A 17,158-nucleotide genomic window follows, 5' to 3' on the forward strand; every position below is an offset into this window, starting at 1 on the left:
GTAGTATCCAATCTCAACGTTACAATAATTATCTTACCACAATTGTTTGTTTTTAACTTCATTAGAGGCAAACACGCTATAATAAAGAAGCCTATATAAGTTTTTGTACTCAGAGCTACAGAATGTTTACACTATTAACCCAAATGTTATGTGGTATATGCTAGTTTTTCAAATACAAAAGGTTTTATTTCACCATATTATGTGGTACAATATTGTCATATCGGTTTTGTTTTTTGTTTTTTTTTGTTCGTGAAAACAATTTTTAGGTCCACCAAATGACATTTATAAAAATAGAGTTATCACCCATCGTTTTTTGGTTTAGTGTAATTGGTCACCTAAAAATATATCTTTCTTTAATAATAAATTAAAGTTAAATTAAATTAAGATTAAGATTATTTTTAAATTTTTTATTAATTTAAATTAATATTTTAAAGTTTCTTATAATTCTTAATAGTTTAAAATATTTCTTAAAAATAAATAAAATTATTTAATAATTATTTAAAAAATTACATCCAAGATAAACTTAGACAAATAATTGTCCAAGTGCATTTGAACTTGGACAACAATTTGTCCAAGTTCATCCTGGATGTGATCTTTCAAATCATTAAAAAAAATTGTTTTCTTAAAAGATTTTTTAAAATATTAGTTGATGTGTTAAAATGCCACATCAACATCAGGTGCATGTATATACCACATTTTGCTACTTGCTCTATCAGTCACATCAATATTTAATGATAAAAATGAATGAACTTTTTAATGGAAAAATTATTAATTTATTTTTTAATCTAATGCATAAGGATTAATTTATCTATTTTTTTAGTGGAGGGAGCAAAATGCAATCTAATTTTTGGTACAAAGATATCCATGATATTTTTATGATTTATGATATGAATTTTTATGTTAAATTATGATAAATTATCCAAAATTTTGTCAACTTCAATCAACAATATTTTAACGGAGATGTTTTGTGCTTACTTAATCCAACCAAAGGGAATGTCGGAGTAGAATGAGAACCAAGTAATCGTAGTCATATATTCCTTTACTATTTTTTTTCTTCAAAATGATGTTTAGTTGCTTAGTTGTAAGCTTGTATATTCATGATTTTATTTCACGACTGTGTAGCATTTGTTATGTCTTTGTTAGGATCCCAAACAAAGAAATCATTCTTTCTTACATTTCTCAAGTACTATGGTTGGTAGAGAATAGAGATAGATATAAAAACAAATACCGAAACTGGCTTTGAGATTCATCCTACGCATTTGAACAAAGAAAAAAAAAAGTATGATGATTATCATTTTCAAAAAATGTGCATTCCAATAACTATGAAAACATAAAACGGCTCTAACTGTGCTTCCATATGAAAGGGGTATTTCCTTTCATATTCAGTTTCATTTTCAACCTAACTAACAAGATTACAAACTATGTTTAGGCCTGCACAAGGAAAGCAACCAACATGCATCCTCTTTTAATCCATTCATTCAATTGGTTGCAAACAAAATTTTCATGTTTGCCAATAAATCATGTAGCAAGTAAATATGCTCTCAATTTTTTCTAAGTTTTCTTTTTTAATTTGAAATATCAAACTCTTATATTTATGTTAGAAATTCAAAAGTAAACAAATATTTTATAAAAAAAATCTAATAACAAATAGGATAAAAGAGATTTTCTGGTAAAGATGAAAAATGTACCCTTCAAGAGAAGACTGCATCCAAAATAGAAATTCATGAAAGTTACCTTATCATGCTTACAATTAGTCCATTCAAAGATTAGATGCTCTTCAACTTTTCTTGGCCAAGAGCCCAGGAAGAAACAAAGAAAATGTGTTTATTTTTAAAGGAAATCAAGAAGACAATACCTGAAATTGATGATAATCTCTAAATGCTCTGTAGACGTTCAATAGTAGAACATGATTAGGGAGCAAAAATAAACATGAAAGAGACACCATGTTATAACCCAAAGATAAATCTTCAAGGTTTACTCTGATGCAGATTTAAGAATTCATCATCACTGCAAGTTTACATCAACTTTGGCAAAATAAAATGGTTAATGGTCAAGGTCATGCTTGATTTCCAACATAAGGAGAGCTAAATCAATTTCGTGAAGTTTCTTTCGACTTCTTTCCATTTTCAGCGACTCAAGTTTTAGTAAAAGCAATTGCACTGTCATCCCACTGTATTACCAAATGTTTCATGCTTTTCATATTTGTTGGAATCTGAATGCTTCTTGCTATCTTCCTGGTAGCTGTGTTGGTTTGTATTTACGTTACTCCCTTTCCTGCCCAAATCTCTCAGTCACCTAACTGAAGTTGAACTTTGGGGTGTTCATCTCCTCAACTGCATCAACTGAAGTAGAACTTCCTTTGGTCTGATTGAGGTTTCCATCATGAATGTCTGCAGCAGGATCAAGCAACTCATAAAAGTCGGTAGGAAGAGAAGCAGGATCCAACTCAAATGATCCCACAGGAACACCTTCTCTCTCATTACCAGTCATTTTAGCTGATGGAATTTGATGAGAAAACCTATATAGCTCCCGTGATGACATATAAAAATAAACCCCATATCGTGCAGTTTGTTTGAAAATACTAACAAACCCTTTCACTTTGTCCAAATGAGAGACCCAAATGCCCACTTCCTTGCCAAAATGAGTGAGAACCTCCACAATATCATACCGGTATGCGGGTTGATGGTTTTCTGGCTCAGAAGCCCATTTAATATCCCAATCTTTGAAGAGAGCCCAAACTTCCCCCTTTTTAGGGTACACCAAGCAACAGTATTTACCAAAAGATTCTAAGGGATCAATCCGATGAGAGAACACTAGACGTTCTACACATACCACGGTTGATCCACTGCAGTACTTACCACAAGAAACAGGCAGATTCTGATCAACCCAATTCTGCTCATTTTCCTCGTCCGGGTCAGGCTCGAGCCAAGTAATTCGTAACTTGAAGCCAGGATTGAATACTTTCTTGATCCATGCATAAAATCTTGGCATGCTATCCGATGAATCATATATAGCCCATACTTGATTAACAGCAAAACAGTTCTCTGCCCTCTGCTTCTCAAAATCACTAAACTCTGGGTCTGGATATTCAAGCACCTCAGAAGAGAGGATCATACCTGCACCTGATTCTGAATGACTAATAACCGGAGACACTTTATCAGTCTTACTAACAGGTTCCTCTTCCTTCCCTTTAGACTCTCCAGCTTTGACTGTAGGACCAACAGCATCTTCAGTTTCAGTTTCACTATCGGTAAGGGAGACTTGTTTATAAACAAATAGAAAAGGCATAAGGAAACTGATGGCAACATAATTTGTTAATGATTAGCACTAAACTCAAGAGTCAAGATGAAGAAATGGATGAACTTAAGGGTTTAACAAACGCCAACGAATGTCATATCATAGTGAACAGTTTGTAATTTGTCTGCATAAACTACAACCACTACTAGCAAGAAACCAAAAAGCTTGCAGTATAAAGAAGTCAAAGGACTAAGTAGGAACCTATACAAAGAATTGGGATGTCTAGCTATCATTGTAAAGAATGCTTACCTCTGCGACGTTCTTCCATAGCCTTTTCTTGCAACTCGAAGTCCATGCACCGCTGCTCAAAACTCTTCTCTTTCAACCTAAATTGCTCTTCTTTCAACTCATACTCACTCAAGCACTTCTCCAAATCTTTCTCTTTCAACCTAACTTCCTCCAACCTATCTTTTACCAGTTCCTTCATCAACTTAACCTCTTCACGTTGCTGCTCACTTCGTTTTACGCTTAATTCAAGATATTTACGATGTCGTTCAACTTCCTTCTTCTCTAACTCAAAATCCATACAACGCATGCAAAAAACCTTTTGCTTTAACACAAACTCCTGTTGTTTCTCTTCAAGTTGCTTCTGCGCTAACTCAACTTCTCTTAGCCTTTCTTCGTAACACTTCTTTCCCGCCTCCAAATCCCTAAACTGCCTCCCTAATTCCTCCGCTTTAACCGTAAGCGTTTCAAACTGCTCTTTAACCAATTTCTCCTTTCTTTCAATCTTGTTAGCACCTTCTTTTATCTCACCTTCTTTTGAAATCACTTCTTTGAGTCGTTCTTCGACTGAACTTTGAACGGAGTCCAAAACTTCCTCCATTTCTTTCCATTGCAGATTAAGTAAAAGAACGGAAGAAGCGCGATCTTGAATCTCATTCATAGTTCTTCGCAGATTGGTTTTGTGCAACTCAATGAGTTCTAGATCAATTAACTTCTCCATTAAGTAACTCAAACCAAACACCTAAACTTCAGTACTCCACGCATATACAACCCTAACGACCTAAAATTACAGAGTAAAAGCAAAATCTGTGAGCCTCTTTTCTTTTCGAGAGAGAGATAGAGGCCCGAAAAGAACAGCTAGGCTAGGGTGAGACTGGTTCAAGATACGTAATTATACATAATGTAAAATTCTATAACAGTTGAACGGATATGTTATTATATTCTTTCCGAATTTAATCTTTTAAAATTTCTTTTTTAAATAAAAGTAATACTGGGTAGTTAAAAATATAACTTTATAATGAATATGAATGTAACAATATTAATAATTAGACTTAAATTTTAAAATTTTAAAATTTTAAAAATAGAGGGACTAAATTTTTAAAAACAAAAGTACAAAGATTAAATTTTAAATACAAAAAAAAGTAAAGCAACTTATAGCATATTTCAACTTATATTAATTTATATAGTGTTAATTTGATATTATTATTTGATTTTTGAAATGTAAAATTATTAAAAAAAAGGTATGTTTTATTAAATTATCTTTATTATAAAATTTAACTTTTTATAAGTTTATTTTAATATTTTATTCTCAATTTATTTAAAATTATAGTAATTATGATTGTTTTTATTTTTTTATTACAAATTACATATTAAAAATAAATATGCTGAAAAAAAATTATAAATCAATAATTCATCAAAAAGTTGATTATATCATCAATTAGTTTACTTAAAATGGTTGGAAACTAAAAAAAAAATCTAATTATATAATATTAGATTATGGTACATTCACGATATGGGTGTAAACATTTAAGTAAATAAATTTATAAGAAAATAATATAAAAACAAATGTGACTTTGGTTGAAATGATAAAGTTGTGATAATTAAGAATATAAGGTCTTAGATTCAAATTTGATTTTTTTAAATTATGTATATATTTTTTCTAGCTTTATCAAATATAAAATGATTTAGTATCCTTAAATAATATTTTTCTTCGTAAAATAAACGAGTTTTGTAATTACTAATTAAGTTGGAACTTGGTTGATGAGTGACATCAACTCAGTAATATATAGCAGCGTAATTATTTGGTACACTTTCTGTTGAGTTTTTAGACTCCACAAGTAAGGTTAGAGGTTGATAAATGTCCTATAGGGTATAGCAAAATATTAAAAAATAAATAATTAAAAAAGAGAGAGACACATGTCAATTTTTTAAGGTTGCTTGTGGAATAAAAGAAGTACATTACAGTATGCCAAATGTTCACCCTATATAGTGTAGATAATAATTAATGGAAATTCATTTGATACACCATCAATGAAGTTTTTTAAACTCCACAGGCGGTTTAAGAGTTTAACAAGTGTCTTATAGAGTGTAATAAAAAATAATTACGTAAAAAAATTTGACACTTGTCACACCCTCAACTCACTTATGGAGTCTAAAAAACTTCACTATAGGTGTATATAACTCGTGGTTTGTGCAAGTGTACACAATCATTATTAAGCAATAAGTAAGTATAAGAGTTATTGTCTCCACAGGGATTGTATATGATAATCAATATTTTGTAAAATTAATATTCAAAAAATTGGTGAAAGGAAAATAATAATTTTGAGTGTTGATTGATGATTAAATTAACTTAAATGAACTAAATGCAAGATGATCCCTAAATGCAATGTATGAAATAAAATGAATGAGATGGATTTAGCAGCAGAATTCACAAGATTTCAACAATGATAACATGAATAGGCTAGAATAATTACATCATTCAACTTGGTTCATTTTTATCATGCTCATATGTTTTGGAAAATCTTCCATGAAAACTCGATCTTTCATGAACTTTTCGAAACAAATATTAAGTCCTTTCAAAATCTTTTACTTAGAAAAACATACATACTACCATGATCATATTTAAATAAGGGTTTCTTATAGTTTATGTGAAGTAACAGGGACGGATCATGTTTGAAACAAATTAATCACACAACCCTAAAAGTTATGCAAGGTAATAGAGCTCTCCCGAGTTATTACAAGCTTTTAATTTAATCAGATCAAGATCTAAATTAAGCATGCACCTTCCAATTATTGCGTCTATTAATCGACGTCTGGTCAAGATAGATCAAGTAATTCTAATGCATTCAATAACATTTTAATGAATGAAATACATGCATGATTTTATTGAAAACATGATTGATTGAGGCATAGAATATTATGAACATAACTCAAATGAACTTTATTAAATAAATGCAATCATTCTAGCTAAAAAAAATAAGCTATCATCATCAATGAAAAATAATAAAGTAATTTGCAAACATAATGAATAATTATGGAAGAGTAAAAAGGAAGAAAAGCTCTTTGATAAGTGTGGTCACTAATCGTGACAACTTCCTCCAATTCCCACGGCTGCTCCTCCCCAAATTGTTCCTCAATGTGGTTGGCCAAGAGAAAGTTTTTTCTCTAGGAATTACTTAGCTAAAGGAAAGGAATGAAAGTTAGAGAGAAATGAAAGGATGGATTAATGTGTGTTAAAGGATAAAATGAGGAATGATTAAGGGATGATTGAATAGTGGAATGAAAGGGTCTATTTATACTTGAGGGATAGCTAGTAGGTTTGCTAAAAATAGTATTTTGAATCCCATGATATGCTCCATGCTTGGTCAGCCATATATTGTGAAAGGGAGTGGTTGTTGGTTGCTTGATTCAAGCAAAGTGATGGACGATTTCAAGGGTAATTGTTGAGAGCTAATTTTTGAATGTTTTGCAAATGTGAGGACCTCTGCATTAAATATCCCAAAAGTGAATTTTGAGTTGCCTAAATGCCCTTGCCGAATTGGGCTTCCTTTTCCCTTAATTGGACGGGTTGATGACCCAAATGCTTGCCAAACTTGTTCATCAATTACACCAGGATACATTAAATCAAGTTAATTGCATCCTGACCCAATTTTGCTTGATGTTTTCATCCATGTAGAGTGAAAATAGGCTCATGTTCATGTGGATTTCACAAATAAATCATTCATAATTCCTTGGTCCAACTACAAAAAATTAAATCAAAATTAATTTGTCACATAAAATAATTAAATAATTAAATTATGCACATATTTAATGCAAAATAGCATAGAATTACATTTTTTATTAAATCATGCCCTTTATTTAAATATAAACATAATTCACCCTTTTAACTATCAAATACTCGAGATTAATATTATTTTTAAGTAAAATGTGTTATAAACTACTAAAAAAACCTATATGAATTAGAGTTTACACACCCCATAACTTAATCCATTGCTCGTCTCGAGTAATGCAAAGCAAAAATTTAAGTAAGACAATCTTGCAATAAGTTTAAATAGATTTTCTAAGTAGAAGAAACTTTTACACATAAACATACATCAACAAAGTCATGCTCTTTTTGTTGATAGGTCGCTCACATGCAAACATTATTTCATAATTTTATACTAAGTGAGGAAAAATGCTAACATAAGTCATAGAGTGCATGCTTTTCAAGGTCATACATAATATTCACCATTAAATCAAAGTTTCCTCATCAGTTAAACCAAACAACCACAAGGTTTAATTAATGGTCTTCATATGTTGAACTTAGCAATTCCTCTCCACTAATATAGTCAGCATAATTATCAAAATCAATAGGTCTTTTATAGGATTGTAATGGGGCTAGGCTCAAGGTAGGGATAAAGAGAAGTGAATTTTAGGTTCAATAGTCTTAACCCTAACTTTGCCTTGGATCCTTTCGAAGTACATCCTTCCTATTAATTGGTTTTACCACCCCCCAAACTTAATTTGAAGCTTTATGCCCAACAATACATCTCAATATTTTGAGTATTTATTTTGCTCTTTTTGCTTTGACATTAAACAATGATTTTTTTTCTCTTTTTTTTAATATACATAAAACATATACATTTTTTTAAATTTTTCCTTGATCTTTGCTCACCAAGACAATATAGTTAAGATAGGTGCAAAAGTAGGATAAAACTTAAAAATATGGTAATATGGCTTATGATGCAAGTGAATAGAAATAAAATAGGCTTAAAGGGTCAAACTAAAGTTCCAATGGTCAAATTCATATGGTAGGCTTGAAAGGCTCAAATGATGCAAATAAAATGTGCCAATATCATGTTTAGATTCTTATGCCTCATAGGATTTCGCCACAAGAAATTTACTGAGTCAATTCTAAGGACTTATACATTCATGCATGTCTACTTATAAGGAAATTAATTTTTCATGGAAAAAACTACATAAGACTTAAGAACATACAAGCATTCCATAGCTCAAGTTAACATAAAAAAAAACTCAGATAAATTCAAAAGTCATACTTGCATTTGAGCTAACTTATGAAAAAAAAATTTTCGAACATTATTTTATTTCAGCATACTTATGTATAAACATTGAATCATACTTAAGAACAAAATTTAAAATTCATGCAAATATTGCCTTACTCCCTTTTAAAAAAAAAGCAATGTCCTCATTTTGGAAACAAAGTAATGAATGAGAACAAAACACCAAGTAGGATAGAAAGAAAAGAAAGGTGAGTCATGAAGATTGCTTAAATACCAAGTCTTTTTTAATAGTCCAATCCTAGACATGTTGATTCTCATTACCACATTATTTCGCTTGTTATAATGAAGAGGTATTGACCTTGATTTATTCATGTTTGCAATTTTTATTGTGCGAAAGCAAAATACTAACTAAGAAAGTGAAAAAGTACTAAGAAAAAAGAAATTTCCCCATTGTCTTTCTCCTTTCCCTTCTTGGTTGCACTTGATCCCACAATCTCTTCTTACCATGTCTCTAAGATATGATCTGGAAACTCAAGAACAAAAGTGTTAGAGGTATTCTTAAAATTATTTCGTATGAAATCATCTCTAATTTTTGCATATCTCCAATAAGTCTGTTGTTGGTTATGCATGAATTTCCACCTATCCATCATAGTTGAAAATTCTGATTTCTTCATAGTGTTTGAAGAAGTGGGCATTGGAATGGTCAACTCAAGATTAACACTTGGCTCCACTGGTTTAGGAAAATTTGGTTCCACCCTCTGTTTAGGGTTGTTTGGTTCCTATTCAATTTTTGCTTCTTCTGTATCATTTACTGAGTCAGCTTGTGGTTCAGTTTTGGTTGACGATGTAACACCCATAACCCGTATCCGTCGCTGGAACAGGGTTATGGAGCATTACTGGAGTTTACAGCTCATTTTCAGTTAATTTATGTCATTTACTATTCATTTCTGAAAATCAATCACATTCAATCATAATGTCCCTCATATGAGTCCTCAAGACCCAAAATACATATTAGAATTGAATTAGGACAAAACCAGGATCACAAAATATTTTTCGCAAAATCTCAAAATTTTTCTTAGGTGCAAGGGACACACGCCCATGTGGCCAGGCCGTGTGGATCACACGGCCAATGACACGCCAGTGTCTCAGGCCGTGTAGGCATTAAATTTGAGGTACACGGCCATATTCCAGCCCGTGTCCTTATCAGTGTAACTCTCTAACTTAGGTCACATGGCCATCCACACGCCTGTGTGTTCGGCTGTATGGTTAATTTTAATTTTAAAAAATAGGTGCAAGTTTTACATGGCCAAGAGACACACCCATATGTTGGGCCGAGTATCTCACACGGCTGAGATACACACTCGTGTCTCTTCCCGTGTGTTCAATTCTGTGCATTCTGTTTCTTAATTTTTAAGATGTAGGGGACACACGACCAAACCACACACCCATGCGCATGGCCTTGTGTCACACACGGTCAAGACACATGCCCATGTGGACAAAATAAGGCCATTTTTTAAACCTTATTTCTCACCCTTTTTACCTTGCACCTACATCAACAATTAAGCATTTTCAACAACCAATTCAAGACAACTTAACCAAGCCAAACACAAGAGTTATGCATGATATATTAACACATACATTCATGTATTTTCAAACTTACCTTTTTGCAAAAACATATAATTTAACTATACCATACACATATATGTTAAACATAATATAGCCTTATAATTATATACCAAAATATACCATCACTAGCCATTCCAATGGCCAGATTACAAATAACCATTTACATACCAACATTGGCCAAGTTAGCCTATACATGCCATTTGTAATGCCCCAAATTTTTTATTTTAGTTCTTGTAAATTTTGACACAAATATGTATCTACTTCAGTGGTTAAGTGTTCTGGGTGTGTGTGTGAGGTCCCAAGTTCAAGCCATGCTTTTGGCAAATTTTGAATTTTTTTCTAAGTTAAGCCTCACTCTTGTTTATTAGGCTTTTATTTAATTGTTTGTAAAACCATATCAAAATAGGCCAGCTGGTCTAGTGGTTAAATGGAGTGTTGGTGTGTTGGAGGTCTTATGTTCAATTCTCTATGATGGCAAGAAGTAGTATTTTTTCTTAAAGTTTAGCCAGAGTTGTGCTGAACTGGGATTCTGAGTAGTGGATGTGTAATGGGAGTTGAGGGAGAAAATTAAGGGATTAAGATAGGGTAGTAGTGGGATTTGAGTAAAACAGTTTCCTAAGAATTCTCCTTACAAAAAAAAATTGATCATCTTCTCCTCCACTTCTTTTTTTTTATTTTTTCTTCTTTCTCTTCTTCTCTGTTCTCTGCCAAATTTTTGGTTCTTTGTCCTCCCTCTCTATTCAATTTTTCCTTTAGTCTCCATTCTGATCAGTGATTGAAAGTACACGTCTCTCTTCTACTCTTCTTTTTATCATCGCCCCTTTCATTCTTTGCTGTCGATTTCCTTGTTAGATTCCCCTTCTACTTCTAAATTTTTCGTAGCTCATTAATTCGGCTTTTGTACGATATCGGTAAGTTTTGATTCTTGCTAGTCTTAACGTCTTTGGTTACTTTCTGAGAGGGGTTGGTGTTTAGAAATTAATCAAGGGACTGAAAATCGTTCCCAATCGACGAGTTGAGGCATGGATTCCTCATTTCGATCGAAGGTAAGGGTTTTGATAGTTATAGATGAACACCTAGTTACAATACTGTTTAAGTTTCGGTTATGTTACTGAAATTGGGGCTCCAATTTAGGCCGTTTGGGCCATACGAGCGTGTGGGCCCACACAGGCAGGCCACATGGGCGTGTGAGCCCATTTTTATCGAAATGACTGTTAAGGTTGCACGGGTTGCCCAATTTGACTGTGAACCTTCCGTAGGGTCAGTAAGCACTACTTAGAACCTTAATTGTATGATATTGATTGTGTGAATTATGTACTAAGCATGTTATATACAAGTATGTATACTAAACTGAATGTATATCTGACAAACCTATGATAGAATGACATTTTATTGTATGTTGCATTGCATTGGGTTGGGTTGATATTATTTGGAGGAAGTGTACTAAAGCCTAATATACTTGTAGCTTAGCTGTAAGTTACTGTTTTGTGCCGCATCCGATACTATCTGGAGTGTAAGGATGGTTGAGTTGATTTAATTCCCACATGGAGTGTAGGGTTGGACGGAGATGGTGTGTAGAGGCTGGTTGGGTAAAACTTTGTTACTGAAAACTGCATAACTGATACTGATACTGAGATGGGCTAAGGCCTAAACTGTTACTGATACTGAAAGGGGCTTAGGCCTAAGACTGTTTGACTGTGCACTGTGATTATTGATTGTTTGTTGTTTTCTGCAGGATTGCACATTGAGTTTACTAAAACTCACACTTCTCTAATTAATGTGCACAGGTAATCCCCAGACCTAGATGGATTGGTGTGGTAGAGGACTCGATGGTGACCACAGTTCTGGACTCTGAAAAGTTATTATCAGGGAGCTCCGGATAGCATTTAACAGGATGTTCAAGTGAGCTATAACAGGATGCTCACAAAGAGCTACGGTAGTGTGCAACACATGCTGGATCACTACCGATTAGGATGCTCGTAAGAACCATGTAATAGGAATACTTGAGAAGGCTTTTAATAGGATGCTCGTCTAATCTAGAATTTCCGCAACATATGCAGGACTATAATCAATTCGGGAAAATACCATATCCATCGCATTTCATTATTTCAAACGGGACTTATCATTTATAGAGCAATATCTAGCATGTGCTAATTTCATACATTAAACATGTATGCAATTCACACAATTACAACATTCAATTTAAACATATTAATATACATAATTAAGATACACGAACTTACCTCAACACTTGTTCGTGTATGAAAATTAACTAATCCAACACCTTTTCTTTTCCTCGATCTAACTCTTTATTTAATCTTTTTGGATCTATATAAATGAATTTAACATCAATTTAATCCATTTCATACTCAATTGAACTCAATTCACTTCCTAGGAAAAATTACCATTTTTCCCTATACTTTTCATAAATGACAATTTTATCCCTAAGCTCGGAAAATAAAATTCATGCAATTTAATCCTTATTCCAAGCCTAACCTATTTTTACATGTCTTAAAAACAGGCCATGAATTTCACAAAAATCATAATTTTTTCATGGGTTTTACAATTTTTCAATTTAGTCCCTAAATCATAATTTCATAAAATTCTCTTTATAAAAGTTGTTTATCTATCAACAACCTTTCATTTTCTACCATAAATTTCAAAATTCCAGCATATTCATCCATGCAAAATTTCTATACTTTGATATCTTTACAAATTAATCCCCAAAATAGATAGATTAAGCTATTTCGATCTCGAAAATATAAAAATTACTAAAAACAAGACTTGATTACTTACCTAATTAAGCTTGCTTGATGATTTTCTCTTTCCTAGGGTTTCCATAGAATTTTTGGGGAAGAAGATGATATGAAATTAGGATATTTTTCTATTTAATTTAATTATCATCTTTAATTTTTTAACTTTCCAATTTAGTCCTTTTCTTTTTCTAATTTTCCATGGATGATTCACAAAAAATATCTACTAACTTTTTCTTAGTGGTCTCATTACCATATAAGGACCTCAATTTTTGAACTCCATAGCTATTTAATCCTTCTAGATACTAGAATTTAACTTTTGCATTTTATGCAATTTGGTCCTTTCCATAATTAAACACATAATCGGTAAAATTTTCTTATCAGAATTTTCATATAACATTCCTATCATAATGCAGATCATGCAATAATTTTAAAATAAATATTCTTTCTAACTCGAATTTGTGGTCCCAAAACCACTATTCTGATTTCATTGAAAACGGGCTGTTATAGACGACTCATTAGATTCTGGTTCATTCGGCCCATTTGGCTCAACCTGGTTCAACAGTTCAACATTCTCCACTGACCTTTCAAGGTCATGCATTGTTATGCAACCTTAAACATAACGACCCTTCAAGTTTGCCTTCGATCTTACTTGGGCCCTCAAGCAAAGTGAAGTAATCAATGATGGAAAGTAGGCACTTTTTACCTTTTTTCGAGCATAATCTTAGATATCCTTGAGAATAATTTTCCCAACATTGATAGACCTTTCTATCATAATCGCATACAATAAAAGCATTCATTCTATCGAGATGGTGGAACTATGTGAGATAGGCATGAAGCTATATCGAATAAAGCAGAACCATACCTTAGCTACTGGGTTTTAATACTCCCTTCAATAAGAATGACTATCGTACTTCCTTATAATCCATTGGGATCCCAGATTTGTAACAACATTAAGTACTTGTTAAAAAAATCACAATTGATATTGGTCATCATAGCATAGTACTCATCCACTTCAACATCACATAAGTTAAACAAATCATTAATGGACTTAGAAGTAAATGGTACCTTTTTTTTACAAACAAGAACTTCATTAGCATCTGGCACGGTCAAATTGGCATAAAAATCTCGCACTAAATCCTCTTCAGGCATTGCTCGTGCATCACAAAATTGATTCTAATTCAAAGCATCAATTGTCTTTCGAATTGACAATGGCATAACCATCTTGTAATTGCTCTCCAAATTGAAACCTTTTTTCAGCATTATAGGTTGATTTTTGAATTTAGAATCAAATCTTTCCCTCGCTTCTTCATCTTGAATCATAATCGAATTTTAAAAAGTAGTTTTGGATTATCTAATTCTTTTGTGAGACATGGTGATTTTTCTTGAAAAATAAGGAAAATTTTGGCAAAAGAAAGAAGAAGGGATCAACAAGGTGTGAAGGTAAAAGATTACGATGGTAGTGGAATTGCGACAATGACGAAATTGTGGCGGTGATAAGGTTACTCCGTTGAAGGCTTTGCGATGGTGAAAGGAGGGGTTTACAACAAGAAAAAAATTGGGGAGAGGCTTTTGGGTCTTGAGTTTGACGACTAAGAGAAAGAAAATTAGGGTGAAAGCTAATTGTTTAGCTGTTGTAACTTTTATTAAGGTGTGAAGGCATTTATATAGTGATGGATTAGGGAAATTTTGTAGCAAAAGAGTTAGCTACAAGGAAATACCTGGGTGACAAGTATGGAGGGAAATATATGTGGTGCCAAAATTAGGGTTTTGGGGGGTGTTATGGACGATAATGAGTGTGTATTTTCTCCTCTTCACTGTTTTGGGCCTCGAGCCCAGACTATACTTAAAATTAACTCATTTCAACAAAATAAACTAATTAGCACTTGGGCCAATTTTGACCCCCTTTATTAAACATAAACAATTAAAATTGCAAATTAACATTAAAATTAAAAATTTCTTTTAGATTACTTAAAAAATTCTCAGAAAATTACATTAAATTAATATCCTAAGAAAGATTAGAGGGGTTACAAATGGTCCTGCTTAAGTTCCAATCTCCTTAGATAGATTTAATTTAATACACTAATTTAAGAAAAAATAATTTCTAAGTATGCCATTTATTAAAAATAAAAATATGAAAAATCAAGGGTCTATTAAATCAAACGAGGTTTCAACTCGCTCAACTTCACCATCCCAAAAGTGTTTGAGACATTGACCGTTAACTTTAAATGTACCCCCTCATTGTTTTGCAATTCTATTACTCCATATGGATAAACTTTGTGAATGGTGTAAAGTTTTTTCCATCGGGGTTTGAGTTTTCCCAGAAACAATCTTAGCCTTAAATTAAACAACAACATTTTTTTTCCTTCTCTGAATTCTCGAGGTTGTATACGATTGTCATGTCATCTTTTAGTCTTTTATTTATAAATCTTGGCATTCTCATATGAAAATAACCTCAAATCTTGAAGCTCATCAAGCTGTAACATTCTTCTCTCACCAACTTGCTTTAGATCCAAATTTAATTGTTTTAAGGCCCACTGAGTTTTATTTTCCAACTCAAGTGGAAAATGTCATGCCTTTCCAAAGACTAACCGATAAGGAGTCATTTCTAATGGTGTCTTAAAAGTAATTCGATAGGCCCATAGAGCATCATCAAGCATTCGGGACCAATATTTTCTGTTAGGTCGCACTACCTTCCTAATGATACATTTGATCTCACGATTTAGCCTTTCAACTTGCCCATTTGACTGTGGATGATAGGCAGTGGCAATTTTGTGTTTCACATCATACTTTCCAAGTAACCACTTAAGCCATTTGTTTACAAAATGAGGTTTTTCATCGCTAATTATAGCTCTCAGAGTCCCAAATCGTGTAAACATTATATAGGAATCACATGACAACCTTAACATCATTCGTCGGGTATGCCTCGGCTTCAACCCACTTGGATACGTAATCCATAGTTACTAAGATATACATGTTACCATAAGAAGAAAGAAACGGTTCTAAAAAATCAATGCCCCATACGTCAAAAATTCAACCTCTAAAATATTTTTCAAGGGCATCTCGTTCCTCTTTAATATGTTCTCAATCCTTTGGCATCTATCGTAATTTTTCACATACCCATATGCATCCTTGAACATTGTAGGCCAAAAGAATCCTGCTTGCAAAATCTATGCTGTAATGCGAGAACCACCAAAGTGTCCCCAACTTGGAGATGAATGGCAATGGTACTGTAACAGCCCGATTTTAGCTTAAATCAGAATATTGATTTTGAAACCACAAATCTAAGGTCATAAAATTATTTTAATATTATTTTGGTTTTTATAGTATGTGAACATATATGTGTGAAAATTTCGTGAGCTAATTTTATTGTTTAATAGCTCAATTTGAAAAAAAAGACTTAATCGCTTAAAATGAAAAAGTTGCATTCTATTTGTTAAAGGTGTCTATTTTCTATGGCTTATTGAATGAAAGGTCCTTATGTTGTCATTAGACCATTGATAGTGGAGATGGACATAAATGGCCTTAACTTATATGAATTATAACGTTTAAAACAAAGGTTAAAATGGTAATAATAGAATTAATGTATAATTAAAGTAAAACAAACATGAATCATCTTCTTTGCACCAAAATTAAAAGAGAAAGAAAGAAAATATGAAGCTTTAGGGTTCAGCCATGTTGGTGATCAATTGAAGGTTCATTTTTGTTTCGTTCTTGATAATTTCTATGTTTTTGTGATCGTTTCTTTGAGTACTAGCTAGCCCATGCCTCTATTTTTTGAAAGTTTTGATGATTTTGAAACTTTCCATTGATGAATTCATGTGTTCTTGAATGTTTGATGATAGAAAATGAGTATTTGTTGATAAATTATCACGTTTTGTAAAGTGATTTTTATTGAAATTGCATAAAAGGGACTAATGTGTGAAAAGTGTAAAATGTGTGGTTACATGTGTGAAATATTGATAAATATGGGCTATTATGGAGCCTATAGATATTCGGCTAGCTTGGGTTTAGTTGAAATTGTTGTAAATTGTGTTTTTATGAAATAAGGACTAAATTGAGAAAATGTGAAATTATAGGGGTTAATGTGTAAAATGTCCCAAATTGTGTGTTTTGGATGAAATTGAATGAATTTAGGAATAAAAGAGTTAATTTTGAATTTATATAGATCAAGAACGAAAGAAATTGGATTTAGATCAAGGGAACTCGAAAGTTATCGAATAGTCAATCCGGTTCCTTTATTCTGACTACGAGGTA

General features: G+C 32.4%; 1 protein-coding gene across 2 annotated transcripts; it reads right to left on the bottom strand.

The window, feature by feature from the left end:
* Nucleotides 1–1,690: 1,690 nt before the first annotated feature.
* On the bottom strand, nt 1,691–4,427 carry LOC107957282 (uncharacterized). Of its 2 annotated transcripts, none has more exons than XM_016892780.2 (2): nt 3,547–4,427; nt 1,691–3,260 (listed from the first exon to the last, which is right to left on the bottom strand). In XM_016892780.2, the coding sequence occupies exons 1-2, from the start codon at nt 4,241–4,243 to the stop codon at nt 2,296–2,298; spliced, it is 1,662 nt and encodes a 553-aa protein (XP_016748269.1). In that variant the 5' UTR covers nt 4,244–4,427; the 3' UTR covers nt 1,691–2,295. The 2 variants fall into 2 exon arrangements, with proteins under 2 accessions (XP_016748269.1, XP_040937851.1); XM_041081917.1 differs by having other exon boundaries at nt 1,691–3,209; nt 3,547–4,424.
* Nucleotides 4,428–17,158: the final 12,731 nt, after the last annotated feature.

Source organism: Gossypium hirsutum, chromosome A11 (genome assembly GCF_007990345.1).
Source record: "Gossypium hirsutum isolate 1008001.06 chromosome A11, Gossypium_hirsutum_v2.1, whole genome shotgun sequence".
Lineage (NCBI taxonomy): Eukaryota > Viridiplantae > Streptophyta > Magnoliopsida > Malvales > Malvaceae > Gossypium > Gossypium hirsutum.